Source organism: Falco peregrinus, chromosome 2 (genome assembly GCF_023634155.1).
Source record: "Falco peregrinus isolate bFalPer1 chromosome 2, bFalPer1.pri, whole genome shotgun sequence".
Classification (NCBI taxonomy): domain Eukaryota; kingdom Metazoa; phylum Chordata; class Aves; order Falconiformes; family Falconidae; genus Falco; species Falco peregrinus.
The window spans coordinates 26,901,561-26,915,836 of NC_073722.1; the positions used below are offsets into that span (position 1 = coordinate 26,901,561).

The window sequence follows — 14,276 nt, forward strand, 5'->3', positions numbered from 1 at the left end:
AATACTATGAATAATTTATAGACAGTAGACAGTGGACTGTGTATCTCTAATGCACATGATATTTTTAAAAGTTTTTTTCCTGCTTGTTAGGTTAACTGAGAGATACTGTTCATACCCGCAGAACTTTGTATATACATAAGTGGCCTTGAATTCTCTTATGCTGAATGTTCTATCGTTTTCCTGAAGTGGATTGCTCAGAGTTCTGCTTGGTGTCAAAATATGAACATTTTGCACATGTAAACTTCTGTAGTATGGCCACTGTAAATAGTAAGCAAATATTATGATTTTCAAATATCCCTAGCAAACAATAGAAATCTAAATTCTTTGTGACTTCATAAATATCATTTCTAGTATGTAATACCCATGGCAACATCTGTTGTGATTTGGTGGTGTTGCGTAACAGTTTGACTATTTACTCTATGGATATAGCAGATAATCGGGAACTTCCATAAGAGGAAGTAAGCATAGAAGAAAAACACCACAAGACTTTCGATCCACTACAGATACACAAGAGTTGTCAAAAGACAATGATAGCTTGTATGGCTTTATCTCCTGTTCAGTCTCCTCCAACTGCAAAACTTATTTTGGCAAGAAGAGCCAAAGTTCAAGAATGAAGAGCAACAAATGACATGAAGTACTTTAATGGGGACACTCTGTCAGACAAGGGGCCAGTTGTTTGGAAGAGTCATGGTGAAGAACTTTCTGTGGTATCCAGAGGAAATGGTTCCTGTCTTAGTTGTGGCAGAAGACAACAAATCTTTAGATAAGAATGATGTTATACTTAAACCTTTTTATTTCCCTTTTTTCACTTCTTTTGTAAAATAAAAATCTGATTGCACTATGTTACTCCTCTGGACTTCAATGCTCTCTGAGTAAGCATGGCTGATCCATAGAGTGTTTTAGCCCATGTCTCAATTCAAGCCTGAAAATTAGACTGAAAACAGCGTGTGTGGTGCCGGGGGATACTCATACATAGAGCATCTTTCTTGAAGCCTGAGACATGTGTATGACTACGTAAAGTGGCTAGAAATGTCAAAGCAAGCCAGTAGTGCACATAGCTTTGTGTGATGTGAACGTCCTTCCCCCCCTCCTTGTGATGCAGTATTATTTACTTTACAGAAACTGTAACTTCAGAATCCCCTCATACTAGTTTCTATGAAAATGATCAATATGTTCTTTGAGCCAAAACATTTATAGTTCTGTAATGCAAAAGGACCCATTTGATGAACTGCCAGCAGTTACACTGCAGAGATTTCATGGCCTTACAAACCTCTGTGGGAATTACAACCTTGTGTTTTGTTCTTATGTAGCGAATTGCAAAGCAATGGCCTATTTCTAGTTATGTTGCTATATCAGAAGGCTTGAATGGCTCAAAAACCCTGGGGGATACAAAGCAAATAATTCTTTATTTTAATCTCTCTTGTGTTTTGAGGTGTCACTAGATTTTCATAGCAAAAATTGCAAATTCTCAAACTATTTCAAGACAATTGGTTCAAACACTCTTTTGTCAACCAAGTTTCCACATACTTGTCTTGGCCAGGACATTTTAGAGTCTTACTGTTATAGACTGGCATAGTCTGGAATAGTATCCATGAATCTTGGCTGAGGGAGACGTTGTGCAAACAGCACAGAATAAACACAGATGACTGGAATAGATGTGTTGTGTGCTGCAAATGGTTGAAAATGCTCTCAAAATTGTCAGCATGGCTAAGCCAAACTTGAGCAGTCCCTCAGGCAACCAGCAAAAGTGAGTTAACCTAGTGACATGGCCCTCTACTGAAAGCACAGCAGAACGATACCGAATACGTTTGTGATAATTTAAAGTGACCTTCTAAATATAGAGGTTGCCCTGGAGACTTCTTACACATGTTCCACAGCATTTGCCTTCTAATTATTATTTTTTTTAATAGCAGTTCCTACTGCTTCCAGTCTATAGCCCTTCTTAGCCAACCCCCCCAAGAGCAGGAAATTGCATTTTTCTCTCACTTTTCCCTTTTTTTCTTGGTGTTCAAACTGGTTCAAAAAGGACCTTTCTTAACAGCTGAACCTTAGGTTGCTTATTAAGGCAAAGAAGCTATCATGCTGAGATACAGGGGGAAAGGCTTGATGCACCTCCTAAGGCGCTGAGCCAAAAGAATAAACACAAGGTTGGAGTGGCAGGGTGTGAGCCTGTTCCTGAGCACTCTTGCTCCACTGACTTCCATTTCCCCACCTTCACTGGGTGCTCAAGGTGCTGCTGTTGTACAGGTTAAGCGCCCAAAACTATGTTGCAGAATTCATGCACTGCTAACGACCTTTAACTTAGAAACTAGTTCTGGATCAAGCAGTGTAAATGGAGACTATTTTCTAGACAGGTAATGGTTGTTTGGGAAAAAAAAAAACCCCAAACCATTAAAAATTGTGTCCACTCAGGTCTATGTCCCATGGACACCATTTTTACCTGTAAGGAGTTAGGTATCAGGACTTAACTGACCGTTGAAGGGGCCTGTCATTCTTTGCATTTCCTATTCCTGAGCTTTGTAGTATGCTGGAAGCTGCTGCTTCTTCACCAGTATATGCATTTTTATATGTGTGTATATATATATATGTAAAAAACAGGCTCAGTCGAACCTCATGATTGTCTCAAAGCATGCATAGTGTGACAGCATTGCAAGCAATGTAGAAAATTATGCATTGAAAATTATGTCAGCTTGATATTGCAGAAGTGATTAATAGCTACAACCTGTATTATGAATGGCTGAACTCCGATGATCAGAGCTGTTTGTAGCCATCTCATTTGAGGAAAAAGGAGAAAATTTGCTTTTTCTCTCCAGCTATATGTGGATCTAATCAACACTTAGAGCAAACTGTAGTTATTTGTTGGAACTCCTAGTTCTAAACCTTTTCCTCAAGGCTTTCTACATGGAAGTACCCTTTTCACTTGCTAATATGCATCATTTTGCAGAAGATACCCAACTGTTTGGTCAAAAACCCCACAAGTACTCCGTTTTGGGGGTTTCTGTATGAGTTTGCTAATCTTGAGAGCTCTGTGTATATGGAGCATGAATATTTTCAGATGCCTCTGTAGTAATACTGTGTAATATTTGATCTCATCCATTTGTTGTCGAGTATTTCACGTAGTCAGAGGTGCTGTGAGCTCCTTGTAATGATCCTGACTATCACATAGCTTCATCTTCTTTTCCCTTACTCTCCCTGTTCTGCTAATTCATTCTGCTTTGCATTCACTAAAAGCAGGATGCCAGTGATATCCCAGGTCCTCAAGGCCAGCAAAATTATAAAATTAAGTACAAATAAAAGTAATGGAATTGTAGGGAAGTGTGGGAAGGGGGATCTTGACACCAAGGGGAAACAGCAGTCTCAGGAGAAATGAGAAAATAAAGAGAAGAATGCATTCTTGCCTGAATCAGGCTCCTATTTGCACAGTGGTCCCTCTGACTTTCTTATCTGCTGCATCTTCCTCCATAAAATTTAATGTATTTCAGTATGAATGTTAATGTTCTTCCCTCTGTCCTAAGTGGCTGGTGGGTTTGGGGTCTTACAGATCAGTTTGTAATCTAGGAATATTCTGAAAGGTACTAACCATCCTTCTCTCTCGTTTTCCATGGGAGAGAAAATTACTTGTCACCTCAGAGGACCTAACTCCATATTTTTATTGCAGACTGTTATTCTGTACTTGTATGAACAATCATTTATTTTATTTTAATTCTTCAGATGCCCATAGAAAACATAGGAGTGGGGAAGGTAGTGTTCACTTTTTCCTTGTTTGTTCCTCTATGAGAAGCTAATGTAGTTTAAATGACAATTCAATTCCTTCAATATACCCTCTTTTCCCCTTATTTTTCTCTTATTTCTCTTGGCCAGCTTGTAGCAGAGTAATGCATGTAGGTGTCATTTTTTGCATCTTTAAATCTGAACTCTATGGATAAAGCTACAATTCAATCTGCAACCTGGCTTGTATTCAGGATTGGCCTATCCTACCACAGCAATTTATTTATCATGTTGTTTACTAAATCGTTTATATACTTTGGACAGAACAGGTGTGGCTGCCAACAAAGCTTAAACAATTATTTCATTACCCAGAAGCATGAGAACACAATCAGGAGTATACTATGGTGTTGTCATCTTCTGGCATCATTGGAGGAATGTTAAAAAAGAAGAAGCAAAAAAAAGCAGAGCTTACAACTGGTCTAAATTGCAAAAAAGTATTTTCACAAGGGATGATATTTTGCCCTGTTATCCCATAAAATTTTCTATCAACAGCCTTTATGATTCCATTCCACTTTAAATTTACTTTTATTCATGGGATAAATGACCATATCAAGTTACTTATTTGTCCTTGCTTTCCTACTTACCTATCCTTTTCTTTTCATTGCCCCATTATCCTTTTCTGCTCCCTCCTCTTTGTACCTAATTGATCTGTTTTTCACACATCTCTCTGGGCTTTCTTCCATCACAATTTTTGTATGGAGGTCTTTTCTTGACCTGGTTCATGAACTTGCTAATTTTTCATTCATGTCTTTTCTGAGGACTTATTTCTGCTTTGAGCTGTCTCAAAAGTTACTGTAAAAGGAAATTATTTTAATTATCCCTACATAAATTATTTACTTTCATCTCATCTACCATTCACAGTAGACTTCACTGATTATTGCACTGTGTTCCTGCCAGTAGTCCTGTTGTTCTTGTTACCTCTTTATTACACTATTTCTGGAGTTGGAAAGTGGATAGGGATTATGCAATTATTTCTTCTGAAAAATGACAGACTGCTGAGCTGTGTATTTGCATGCTTTGTCTTTTTTAACTCTTAAATAATACACTTAACTCTTAAAAAGTATTCGTACTGGATAGGAACTCTTAATCTTTTTTCAGGCCAGATGCTATTGACTTAAAAAAAAAAAGTTGTCTGACCAGCGATTGCAGGACCAGTCCCAGGGCTTGTGAGACTGTTGAATTCTGGGGCAGCAAACTCTGAAAACTCATCTGAAGAGTTTCAGGAAACTCCTCTGAAGAGGAAGCAAGAGAGTTGACACAAGAACGAGTTACTGTGAAGGTAGAAGTCTGAATTTCCTTCTCCACAGTAGCTACTTGTGATAAGCAGTAAATGCAGAGTAGTTTAATGTCTTTCATGGGAAGACTGAAATGATCCCGGTGGCTGAGGTCACTGTATTGGAAAAAAAAGTTCTCTGTTTAGCTAGATGAAGCTGTTTCACTGGGCTTACTATTTCACTTGACCCGTGATTTTGTGAAGTAGCTTAACATGCAGTAAAAGTTCACACTCTGTTTTCACCACGCTGTTGCATGTTTGTGTGCCCATAGTAAGTTTGCACATGAAAAAGTAGAGACTTAGCGACTTCACAAAAAAGTTTCCAGGGGGTGATTGCAGTGTCCCTTTACTGTGAATGTTCATGTTTTGTTCACAGCCAGGGATTGTGAAAAGTGATTGCTCTCATTGCTAAAAACTGCACAGAGTAGGCTGTCAGAACATGCAGCTGTTGTAAGAGTAGCAGCAGGATGGTCAGGGCTCAGGTGTGCTTGATGGGTAGATGCTGTTGATCCACAAGATGGCATGTTAAAGATGGTGTCAGAGGAGCAGGATCTAAACACTGTTGTGTTAGTGTGAACGAGGGCTGAAAGCTGTCTTTAGAAAGAAGATGAAAAAGAAGGAAGAGCTATTTCAGACTGGAACTAGGAGCCATTTGAAATGTGCTCTTTTTATTTTTGCAGTGCAAAATTTGAGTGCCCCGGGGAAAGAATGAGGAAAAGCCCTTTTCTGCCTTACCACTAGAAGTAACTCAGTTTCTTTTTTTCTTAGCATTGTGTTGGGTTTACTTTCAAAATACATCGGTAAGTGGATACTGATTTGGTGTAATTCAGCCACTGGTGCCTCCCAGTTCCAAGAAATTATTAGGGGCTTCATAGAAACCAAATACTTGTATTGGCCAAGAATTCTTGTGGTTTGGGGATTATTAATTTAAATTGTTTTAAGTAAAGCTAATCAAGATTTTAAGTGTACTTGGAGGGAACTAAAGTTCACAGTTGTATTTTAAATAATGCACGTTTATAATTAGTATTTTTACTTGTATTGCCTGCAAGTTTGCAGTGCATTAAAACTGAAAATTTTGAAGCCTTTTTAGCTCCCTTTTAGCTTTTATACTGTTTACAATTTGTGTTTACTTCCTTTTGGACAATAAAAGATAAATTAGTTCATATTTTGGCTCACATGCACTAAGTCATTTATTGTATTTGGATGACAAACTAAAGAAGATATAATCCTCTTAATTTAAATGTTAAAAAAAAATTACTGTAAATATTCAGTTTTGCAACATTTTTCACTCTCCTTCTTTTGAATTAAGTCCTGATGTTTCACACATCTAATTTCTGTGTTTTTTAAGGGTCTGTTGCAGAATATACTGAAAAACATGAAAAGGCTGTTGCTGACTTGAGCAGGTGCCCAATCAGGCAGTCAACTATTAATCTCCCACTAACTTCACATTTTTGACAGCACAAGGATCTCTGAAATATGAATAAAACCAAAACCACCATTAATAACAATTGCTTTTAAGTATGTAAGAGTTAATGTATTCAAAGAATTGCTTCTCTGTTCAGATTTTCTCATCAGCTCTGTAGTGTTCCTCGTCTGGAAAACACTGGGTGTGTTAGAAAAGCCTTTCTGAGGGTTTTGTTGAAAAGAGGGAAGGTCTGATTCAACTTTTTACTATTATTCTACAAACTTTCATCTGAACTCCCCCTCCACATCAGAATAGAAAATCTGAATACAAAGGACTATTTATTTCTAGTCCCTGATAATTGCTCTTTTTTCAATTACCTGACGATTAAGTGTCTCACATTCAATTTTTTTCCACCAGTTGCTATGTTCCTTAAGGGTGTCGTTATCAAGAGAGAGCTAATTGGTAGAAGGAGCATTCTTGTTTCAGCAAAAGCCATTACCTTTCCCAGCCATTCGGCTTATGTAAGCATTTCATACATGTACCAGAATCGTTTCTCATCTTTTGACTAATTGAGTGACCTCAAGGGATCAGATTTGTATTGGGTTACAGATTGAGGAACTAGTTCACCCAAGTGAATTGAGAAAAAACTCTTTTTACTTCTGCTCATTTTCAGTCATCTGCCATGTTTCATCCCAGGAGAACAGTATGCAGCCTGTCACTGAGCTGTTATAAACAGATTTGTTACCTGGCTCCTACAGAGCCATCCTAGAGCTTCTGCTCATGGATTACTGAGGTTTTGCATGGGCTTGTGGTCAGGAGGGAAGTGAGCATGGGAAGATATTTGAGTGTGTTTTTTGTCATGTGATCTATGTCTTCTTAAACCCTGTTTGAGTCTATGGGTGGTCCGGTTCTGACAGTCTTCTCCAGAACAAGTATTTTTTGTAAGGAATTTTTATATTACCTGGAATAGTTAAGAAATATTTGTAATGCTGGATATGAATGTAGCAGAGACTATGAAGTGTAATATTTTTTAGATGGGATCTTTAAATCTGCATGATTAAATGATTATGTATTGTTTTCAGTTTAGAGGAATTTCATTGAGATATTGAAAGAATGTATTTTTTTCATACTTTTCGAACTGTTCCACAACATAATTTGAGGTTTCTAAACCTGCTTTGTACATCTAGTTTCTAAATCCCCATGAAAAAAATGGAGTATTTGTTGTTCAAGCCCTCTGGAAAGCACAGACCCATTATCAGACAAAGTACAGTTGGCTCTCTACTTTGTAAAGGTTCCTCTGTACGTTGTTCCTCCATACATATGCAGACTTTTCTCCATCTTGGCAGGTTGTAATCTAAGAGCACTTTTTCAGCAGAGGTCTGTAGAGCAACTCCTAATGGTATTTTTCTTAAGACTGCTTGCTTACTTTGATGAATATTTCCACCATTGCTGTTTCCAGTAGTACTTTTAATTCTAAGGTCTTGGAGCCTGTCCTTCTTTTGAGAAGTCACCAGGGATGCCCGCAGGATAAAACTCAGTATCTGAGTGCACCCTCTGGGCACTCGGGGATTTAATACATACTGTGTGTTAACTAGGTGGCCTTCCTACATCAGCAGCATTACCAGACAGTGTGTAGACTTTTCATGAAAAAAATGGTCAAGGTGATAGTGAATGACAAAACATGGTGTGATCATGATCACTGCTGGGACCACCTTTCAAGAAAGGCATAGCTGTAGCCAGAACATCTTTCTGCTGTTAAACAAGCTTCTCTGGTGGTTAACGTATTCCTGTCAGTCAAAGCTGGAGCTCCATAAATTTTTTTTGTGTGGTAGGAGTTGAAGTCCGTCTGTAGGCAGGTGAAGGAACAGGATGTTAACAGCAACAAAAAGTACATGTGCCATTTATTGAGATGGGTTTTATGGAAATGTGAATTGCATGGTTTAAAAAAGTTGTATTTGGATAGTGTAACACTTAAAGGATAACTAATACTGTGCCTAGAACGCCCCAAGGCAGTGTTGCCTATCTGAACAAGCTAGGTAAGCTGTATGAGTACTAGCCATCCTGGGGACAGTGGGATAACTAGATGCTATATGCTTGTATGATGTTTTTGATCATATACTCATTTTAATTCTAGGCATCATTCCGTGTTGAAGAATAGCTGTAAACTGTGTTTTACAGAGTAGGGATTATAAATTAAGGCCCCTCCAGAATTAACCCATATGCAAACAGAAGATAATTATGTTGCCAGTCTCTTTAAAATGTGGGTATAGCAATATCCAGTTTTCCCAGTTCATGAATCTCTGTGTCAGATATTCCAAATTGATACTCTGGCTAACGTAAAACCTCCCCTTTGAGAATGACTTCCGAAGTTTGAAAATAAAGTGAGCTTTTACTTCTGTATGAGAAGGGCAGGAAATATGCATAGTTTGAGATACTTTTTTTTTTAGTAAGGTAAGTAGAAGTATTTTGTTTGAATTTCCTCTGCTGTTGTTTTTAACTATAGAAATAGCTGAAAGGTTAAACACAGCCTTTCCAGTTCTTCCTAAGGAAATTCTTTCTAGTCTCAGTAAATTTGCTAGGAGATCTTTATATATCAATGGAAGAATGAATGTGATCAATCTCCAATTATATTTTTTTCTTTCTTGAGTGCGTCAGTCATTGAAAATCACTATGATAAAGGAAGAAGCTTAGACTTTTCCAGATGTCTTCCTCCTTTGATTGCTTATCTGTTTCCTTGATGTGCTTTGCATAATATTATGACTACACACAGCAAATCAGTTATGACAATACAAGGGGAAATTAGGTTTGTAGAAATTACTCATGTATTTCTTTCATAAGAAACATCATCTTTTCTCCTCTTTTACATTTGTATATTTACACTGATAATAAACAGATTAGAAGTGTTGGGATTTGTGACACCACTGTGACATAAAACCTGTCAAAAAACAAATGTCAGTTCTAACCAAGGCATTATAACAAGTCTGTACTTTTCAAAACCTTTGTAATTAATCTGCGTTGTTTACCTAAGCAGAGGATAGAACCTGTTTCCATAGTACAGCAGATTAAATCCCATCCATTTAACCTCTCTGTGCCTGAGAAAGAATGTGATATTTGTATTTCTTTTTTGAGTCTCTCATCTGTAAAATAGTTATACTGATTTGCAGGTTAGCCAGTGTTGACTCTTCTTGCAGTTAGCAAGCTTACCTAGTCTGTAAATGCAAATAGTCATTACAGTTGCTAAAAGCATTTTAAATTTTACCCATCAGTAAAGAGAAAATACAGTAAAATACATCTTAAAATCTGCTTTTAAAAAAAGATCTTAGGTGGAAGAAATAGTAAGTGCTAAATTTAAATATTGAAATTTAATCTGGCTTTTCTGTGTGTAACCATTATCACAGTCTGCTCATTTATTGTTATGTAATCACAGAGTATTTTAATAGTATTTGATCTAGACAACAGTAGGAACACCTATACATTATAAATCCCAAAATGTGTGTAGAGAGTATATCTGTATATGACAATGTCTATATCGCTGCAGATTTTTAACTTGAATTTTAAAAGGCATTCAGTGACTGTGACCTCTGTGGAAGCAATAATACTATAGTCAGGTGATTTAAAGGTGTTAATGTAAATAGTGTTCAGAAACTACCTCTGTACCTGGGATTCACACACCATAAGCCAAATAAATGCAATGCAGTAAAGGATCAGTTATAACCTTCCTTATCTTGAACTTGTGCTCTGACATTATACTAAATCATGATTTCCGTAAAAGCTGACTGAGCCTTATTGCTAAGTATCATGCCTTTCTTTTTTTGTTTCAGCTGAGACAATCCCAGTCATACTGCACAGACACAGAATGCCTTCAGGAATGTGAGTAACTACTGAGATCAGGTGCATGGAAGTAAAACAAACAGTAGTAATTAAAATATAGTCTGACCGGTCTTTAAAACGCAGCAGTTGATTTAATGTTATAGGGACACCCTACATTAAATCAAATACTACAGTACTAAAAGTGTTATGTGGGGGAGGTAATTTCTGAGAATCTGTATTGCTGATGAACATTTATAAATTGGAAGCATTGTATGGAAGCAGCAATGGTCAGAGGGCTGTAGGTATCAGTATGCCAGTGTGACCACTGATCAGGCCCCAAGCATTACTGAATCTTACCATTAGCCTCCAAATAGGATGATTTCAATTTTTCCCTAAGGAGAAAATTTGGAGGGGGCTTTATTTGTTCTCCTTACAGTTATAGCGGCCTAAACCAGTGAAGAGTGGATAGGGCTGAGTGACTTCAACTGTTGGTACCGTGAACCCTCTACTCTGCTGTGAGGGAGAGGAGATTCCCCACCAGCTCTGACTGATAAGTTGACATACACTGTGACTTGCATTTCTGTTGACTTAGCGACTGTGTAGTTAATGAAGCAGGGGACTGCTGTGTACACTTCCTTGAAATTTGCTGTGAAATACATCAAAAAACCCTCTCCCAAACAGTGAGCATTACTATGACAGTCAAACGTTGCCAGCATCTACAGAGAAGCGTAGCTGTGCAGAGGTTATGCAGTCACGTAAGCTTGTCCTGAGGTGCTCTGTTTACATTTTCCATGGTCTAGAGGGAGCATTGCCAAATGTTTATAAATAAAAATGAAATGGATCTGGTTTTCCTATATTGCTTTACCAACTGAGCATATGAACTCACTCAATTAGCCTGCATCAGGACTACTGTAATGCTTGGATGGAGCCAGGAACACCTGAGCAGTGTTCCTGGAAGCGAGAGCTGCTGCTGCCTGTGTCTTCTACAGGTCTAGGAGCAGCGAGCCAAGATCTCCAGGATCTTGGGGAGAGAGTACGCCTTTGTTCAGTCTCCTGTTCTTATCTCTTCACTCCCCAGTAAAACGTGTTTAGAGATGGCCATCTAGCTTGGACTTGCACTGTGCCTTCCCGATTCATTCAGAGCTATGAGCTTTCCCAGATAACCCCTGAAACAAGAGTACATCTGCCATAACAGTGCTGCTGGCTTTACTCTTTCTTTATGGTCTTTCCAAGTTACGCCGTGTGTCTGTGACTTCCAGCACCTCTCTTGTCCCAAATGCATCTGTCCTAGGGCAGACTTTTTAGTCTTCCACACCTTAGGCTTCTGTGTCTGGTTGTTTTTTTATTATTATTATTTAATACAGTCAATGCAGAAGACAGAAAGAGGCAGGTGACAGGAGACAGAATATTTTCTGTATTATAAGTAGGTACAGACGGGCTGTGCAGCTTTCTGAGTTTTAGTCTGCAGACAGAACCAAGTGATGGTAGGTCATTCTCACTCAAGCCTTGGGAGACTTGGTTCATCAATATTTATGAAGGTCTTAGGCTAGAGACTGTATAAATGGGTAAGTTCTGTCATGTGTGGGCACAAAGCTTGTAGGATAGCTTTCACGATACCAAGCTACAGTAGAGTGGGGATGTGAATGGTTTGGGGCAAATAGTTTTCCATCCTGAAAGAGATCATTGCAGTAACTGTGCAGATGCAAGCAATTTGGCAGCAATTGTTCCAAACCAGTGGTTTGTTTCAAAAACCGAAGCAAAAATTATAGACTAAATCCTCTCCTGCATTGTTATATTGCCTTAAATTTAGTTCCCACAAAGGTATTTTTCTGCTGATGCAATGACAGCAATGACTGGCTGTTGGTCAAATTATTTTGTGATGCTTCTGTGATTCTGTGCTTGGGCCAATATGAGCTCTGTAAGACTCCCAGGAGTCAAAGGCAAAAATAAACAGATTGAGTCTGGAGAAGCTTCTAGAGATGTTTTCAGAGACATATTAAAACAATTCTGGGCCAGTCTTCTCTCTATTGCTTCATCCTGTTCTGATGAGGTATACCACGATGAGCTTATGTTTGAGGTGGGTCTCCTTTTCCCTAGGTCCCACAGCTCCACTTCCTGTTACTTGCTGACTTTGATTCCTCATTTCGAGACCTCACTATGAAGAAGCTTGTTTCACTCCCACCCATTTGCTCATTCCCAGGATTTGGTCTTCCTTCTGAAAGCACAGCTGGGAATATTGTCATACACAGATTCTTAAGTTGCAAGGCTGTGGAATAACTGATGAGATGTATGTGGTTTTGTTTTGGAAGATGTCAGGGCTGTGGTTCAGCCAGTGTCACAGCAGCGTCATGTGCTGTGCCGTTGCTACCAGCTGGAAGTTCTCAGAAACACCCTGTGTTGGTTCTTCCTGAGCACACTTTGTTTTTTCAACCCCTGGTTTCGGATCTTTTTTTTTATTTTTGGAGCCAGATCAAAGCAGTAGCACCAAGGCTCCGTCATTTGCATTTTTGTGTTATTAGCTCTAAATTCTTATTTATGGTTGTTGGCCCCATTATATTGTAGTGACTACCCTGCAGAGAGTTTCCTGCTAGGGTCAGGACCAGTGCTTTTGGATTTGTACTCCTACATACAAGAGGATATGAGCACCACTTCAGAGAGCATTTGGGCACTCTGCGTGATGGCTCTTCTGCTGATTCTGTCAGAATATCTGCTATGACAGTAAAGCATGTATCAGAGTCTGATAACTGTTCCCTCCATTTTAGTGGGTGACTTGGAGAAAAAGGGCTGCAAGTTTTGAATATGCAACACATTTAATATTCTGTTGGGATTGTTTATGCTCAGCAAATCAAAAGATCTTACAGTTCCTGTTGAAATGAGGAATAAGAGCAGTAATTCTTCTCTGAATTTTGTCTAATGCGAGTGCAGCAGGGAAGATTTCTCTGAAGTGTGTGGCAATTGCAACATCAGTGGTTCATCCAGACCGAGGAGGATCCCAGCTGGTACTGAGCTGCTCTGTTGGCTGGTGGCCCTTCACAGTCAGCCTTCCATGTCAAAGGAAATGAGGAGCTACTGCCTGAGTTTTTTTCTCTGTTCTAGCAATTCCCAGATGTTGTGACCTGGATTTACCACATTCATATTTTCAACACTATTCTCAGTACTCTGCTAGCTTGTAATATAGTCAGAGATGACTGTCTCAAATGTCATCTACTCCCAGATTTTTATGTATTTTAAAATGAATGCATATGTGTGATTCATCTTGAGTTGTACTCATGGAGGGCAGTCACAGCAGCGTAACCTAACAGCATGAAATGTCTGCCAACGCTTCCCTCCCTTTTCTGGTAATTCCCTTCTCCCTTCCTCCACTCAAGTCGTCTTTGGCTTTCTTCAGTTTCCTTATCCCTGCCTTTGAAAGTGTCAGCTGGCAGGGATTATCTGCTGAAGGTCCTACAGGTTCTTGCCTTTCCTCACGATTCATCTGAAAGATAACTTCTCTTCATACAGTTTCCTGCCTCTCTTTCACAGGACAGGCAAGAATAAAAACACCATGAAAAGAAGGCACAAATCAGAGAGCATGTTGTTGCCTTTCCATATGCAGATGTTATACAGTAAAAAGCTGAAGATCCAAAAGGAGGTATTTCTATCATGACAGGGCATACAAAAAGCACCACATGGAATATACTTTTACAGTAAAAGAAATGCAATCTTTCCTCTTTAGGGTACAATCTCGCTCTGAATGAAAAATACCACTTCAAGAGGAGAACTAAGTTCCTGTAAGGAGTATTTCACAAAGACATTTATTAATTTTAATATTGTATTCTTGAGATTTTAGTTGCACGGTCGGGAGGTGGTTGACCTTTCATCTTTAGAAATTATTTTTACCAAACTCATAATTTTAGTAGCTTCATCTGCCTTCTAGTAGAACATTAAATGAGGTGGCAAACATCTGTCACAGAAGACTTTTTTTTCCCTTCCCATTTCTCTTCAGGAGGAGACTAGTTTATGTGACCTAGTCTCTGTTTC

General features: G+C 38.6%; 1 protein-coding gene across 5 annotated transcripts in view; it reads left to right on the top strand.

The window, feature by feature from the left end:
• SMIM14 (small integral membrane protein 14) overlaps positions 1-14,276 on the top strand; it is a 55,510-nt gene that overhangs the window by 34,051 nt on the left and 7,183 nt on the right. For 3 of the 5 annotated variants that reach the window (XM_027795008.2, XM_055797773.1, XM_005243200.4), the window contains exon 3: positions 10,268-10,316. The exons of 1 other annotated variant lie outside the window; for it this stretch is intronic. In XM_027795008.2, the coding sequence (XP_027650809.1) occupies positions 10,268-10,316 (49 nt within the window). Of the gene's footprint in view, positions 1-10,267; positions 10,338-14,276 lie in introns of all 5 variants that reach the window. One more of the 5 variants, XM_055797771.1, reaches the window with a different exon arrangement.